This window comes from Castanea sativa, chromosome 5, assembly GCF_040712315.1.
Source record: "Castanea sativa cultivar Marrone di Chiusa Pesio chromosome 5, ASM4071231v1".
Lineage (NCBI taxonomy): Eukaryota > Viridiplantae > Streptophyta > Magnoliopsida > Fagales > Fagaceae > Castanea > Castanea sativa.
Window position 1 is genome coordinate 63,054,234 of NC_134017.1, and position 3,796 is coordinate 63,058,029.

General features: G+C 33.6%; 1 protein-coding gene across 1 annotated transcript; it reads left to right on the forward strand.

Moving 5' to 3' along the window:
* The first annotated feature begins 2,182 nt into the window (after window positions 1-2,182).
* LOC142635588 (uncharacterized) lies at window positions 2,183-3,796 on the forward strand. The gene is made up of 3 exons (XM_075809728.1): window positions 2,183-2,491; window positions 2,578-2,632; window positions 3,375-3,796. Exons 1-3 carry the CDS (start codon window positions 2,183-2,185, stop codon window positions 3,794-3,796), a joined length of 786 nt encoding a protein of 261 aa, XP_075665843.1.

Here is a 3,796-nt window from a genome sequence, read left to right on the forward strand (position 1 = left end):
AAGACACCCATAACTAAACAAAATTGACCCTAGATCCACAATCACAATGACAATTAAAAAGAAAATACAATTTTTTTTTTTATCCTGCTCTTGGTACATCAACAATGAGATCAGGCCCACCATCATGACCCTAGTCGAGAGCATGCTTGGTATATCACCAATACTCCCGAATGGTCTCACCATTTCAGGCAAAGACCGTGGCCGAGTCACGAGCAAAACCTATAGTGATGGTGTGGTCCCATGTTGAGAAAATATTTCATGAACACCAACGGACTTGGGCACCAAGGGCTGCAGTGGCGACGCCACATACAGCTCAGGGTGTTCCTAGGAACACCCTAACCTAAAAAAAAATTATATATAATAATTAAATTTTTTTTATATTTGATTTATATTAGGAACACCCTCAAATTTTAAAAAAAAAATTTATTTGTTCTACTTTCAAGCAAAAATACCCAAAAAAAAATTTTGAACTAAAATCTGAAAAAATAAATAAATAAATAAAATAAATATAAATAAAAATTTGTAACAGGGACAGAGCCAAGCCCATGGCAAGCCCAACAAATTACAGAGGTAGCAAACCCACAGATTCTCCACAAAAAAAAAAAAAAAAAACCCCAATACAGAGCAAATCACTAAATCAGAAATCAAACCCACGGTTACGTCGCTCGCAGCTTGCTCGTCATCGTCGTCATTGTCACTCATCGCAGATCGCCCCTCATCGTAGATTGGGATCGCAGAGTTGCTCCAGTGCTCAGTGCTCGTGCTCCCTTCTTCAAGGTATTTCTCTCTCTTTTTCTCTCAGTCTCTCTCTTTTTTTGAATCTAAAATGAAAACTGTGAAATGAAATTAATGAATGAGAGTCTCTCTCTTTATTCTTTAAGAGTCTAACTCTCTCTCTCTTTTGAACTATGAGTCTGTGATTGGTAGCCTTATTAATATTTTGCTTTTTGCCTTTTTTTGAATTTTTAGTTTTGGTTTTATCTTATTCTTATCCATTGGTGTTGATCAGTGTGTGTTGGTGTTGGTGTTGGTGAGATATTGATTGTCTTTTAGTGTAATGTGTATTGTGATTTATGATTGTGAAATTTTCTGATTGGCAGCTGACAATTGTGATTGTGGCATCAGGCATCAGGCTTGTGCTTGTCTGTTGAGTGGGGTGGGGGTAGATGGGCACATGGGGCTAGGTTACACTGCTTTAATTATTGTGCTTCACATGGAATGTGTAATGTGCACATGGCTCTTTTAGTGTAATATGCACATGAGGCTAAACAATATAACAAATTAAAGTAGTATAATTAATGACAAACAAATTAAAGCAATATAGTCTATTGTTACGCTAAACAACAATAATTAAAGCAATATAATTAACCAATACATTATAATATACAAACAAATTAAATTATGTTAGACTAAACAACAATTAATAATTTTATAATTAATGAAACAACAATATAACAAATTATAGTTTATAAAAGACAAACAAATTAATGAAACAACTAAACAACAGTAATTAATAATTTTATTAATATTTCAAATGAACTTATGGTTTATTGTTTATTCTTTTGCTAGAATTATGAACAAATATTTGATAAGAAAACCACGTACCCAAGATATATCTCTTGTGCAAGATTCATCTTCATCTTCTAAGCGAATTCATGTTGACTTTAACTTAGAAAATCTTCCTTCAAATCCTAGGCCACGAGAAAAGATATCATCTTATCATCCTAATGATCATGATTAAATAAGAAGATATTATTTAGGGAAAGGCCCTTGTCAACTTATTTTACATATTTTTTTGAAAATCCTTGTCGATTTATATCCAAATGGTATGAAAAGAGATACTGGTTGGAATATAGTATAGACAAAGATGCAGTATTTTGTTTTTATTGCTACCTATTTGGGCAAGATGTTGGTAAGCAAGGAGGAGGTGACACTTTTGTAACGAAGGGATTCAAACTTTGGAATCAGAAAGAGAAGTTAAATGTCCATGTTGGAGGAGTTAATAGTGCTCATAACCAAGCTGTCAAGAAGAGTGAAGATCTATTGAAGGAAAAGCAACACATTCAAAGTGTTTTGGTTAAGCAATCAAATCAAGATAAAACTGAATATTGGGTTCAATTAAATGCAATAGTTGATTGCATAAGATTCCTTTTATGCCAGGGATTAGCTTTTCATGGTCACGATGAATCTCAAGGTTCAAGTGAAAAGGGAAATTTCTTTGAGCTTCTACAATTTTTGGGGGGATCACAATGAATCTATCAATGAAGTGTTGCAAAAATCTCCGAAAAATTGCAAGGTTACCCACCATGATATTCAAAAAGACATTGTGAATGCAATTGCATGTGAAACATCCAAAGCCATCATCAAGGATCTTGACAATGGGTTCTTTTCAATATTAGTTGATGAGTCACGTGATATTTCAGTGAAAGAACAAATGACCCTCATTCTTCGTTATGTGAACAAAAAGGAATTATTATACAGTGGTTCCTTGGTATTATACATGTAGCAAATATCATTGCTTTGTCACTCAAATATGTGATCGAATGTTTACTTTGTGAATATAATTTGAGTTTATAGAAACTACGTGGGCAAGGTTATGACGGGGCTAGTAATATGCAATGTGATATCAATGGTCTCAAAACTTTAATTTTGAAAGAGAATAAATCAGCATTTTATGTCCATTGTTTTGCTCATCAATTTCAATTGACACTTGTTGCCGTTGCCTAAAATCACATTAACATTATTGTATTTTTTTATGTGGTTAGTAATTTAGTAACTGTTATTGGAGGCTCTTGTAAGAAACGAGATGTTCTTTGAGATGCACAATTTGCCAAAATTAAAGAAGATTTAGAAAATGGTGTACATAGAAGTGGGCAAGGTTTGAATCAAGAGACAAATCTTAAACGTCCCGGTGATACACATTAGGGATCATATTATGGGACTATTATCAACTTGATTTTGATATTCTTTACTGCTGTTAATGAACTTGAGATTATTGAAGAAGATGGCATCTCCGACCAAAAAGTTAAAGCTCGATCTATTATGAGGTTAATTCTATCTTTTGAATTTGTCTTTGCTCTACACTTGATGAAAAACATTTTAGGGATCATAAATGAGTTGTCAATAGTATTGCAAAAAAAAAAATCAAGACATAGTAAATGCTATGGATCTTGTTAAAGTGTCTAAGCAACGATTGCAAATGATGAAAGATGATGAATGGATATCGTTATTGACTGAAGTGTCTTCATTTTGTACCACACATGATATTCCTATCTTGAACATGGATGAAATATTTGAAGTTAGTAGGAGGCCGCGACGCAACACCTAAAAAAATACAAATTTACATCATTATCGTGTTGAGTTATTCTGCACAGTCATAGATATGCAACTTCAAGAGCTTAACAACCGTTTTTCAGAGGCAAATACCGATTTGCTACTTTGTATGGCTTGCATGAATCCAAGTAATTCATTTGTGGCTTTTGATAAGGAAAAGTTGATACGTCTAGCAAAGTTCTATCCATCTGATTTTCTTAGGACAGATATCTTGGCACTTGACTCTCAACTTCAGAATTACATTTGTGATATGCGCAACAATAACTTGTTTTTTGAGGTTCAAGGAGTTAGTGAACTTGCTAAAAAGTTAGTGAACACAAGGAAGTATGAGGCTTATCCATTAATCTATTTGCTTGTGAAGTTAGTTTTGACTCTTCCTGTCGCTACTGCAACAGTTGAAAGAAGCTTTTCAGCAATGAAATATATAAAAAATGAATTGCGCAATCGAATGGGAGATCAGTAG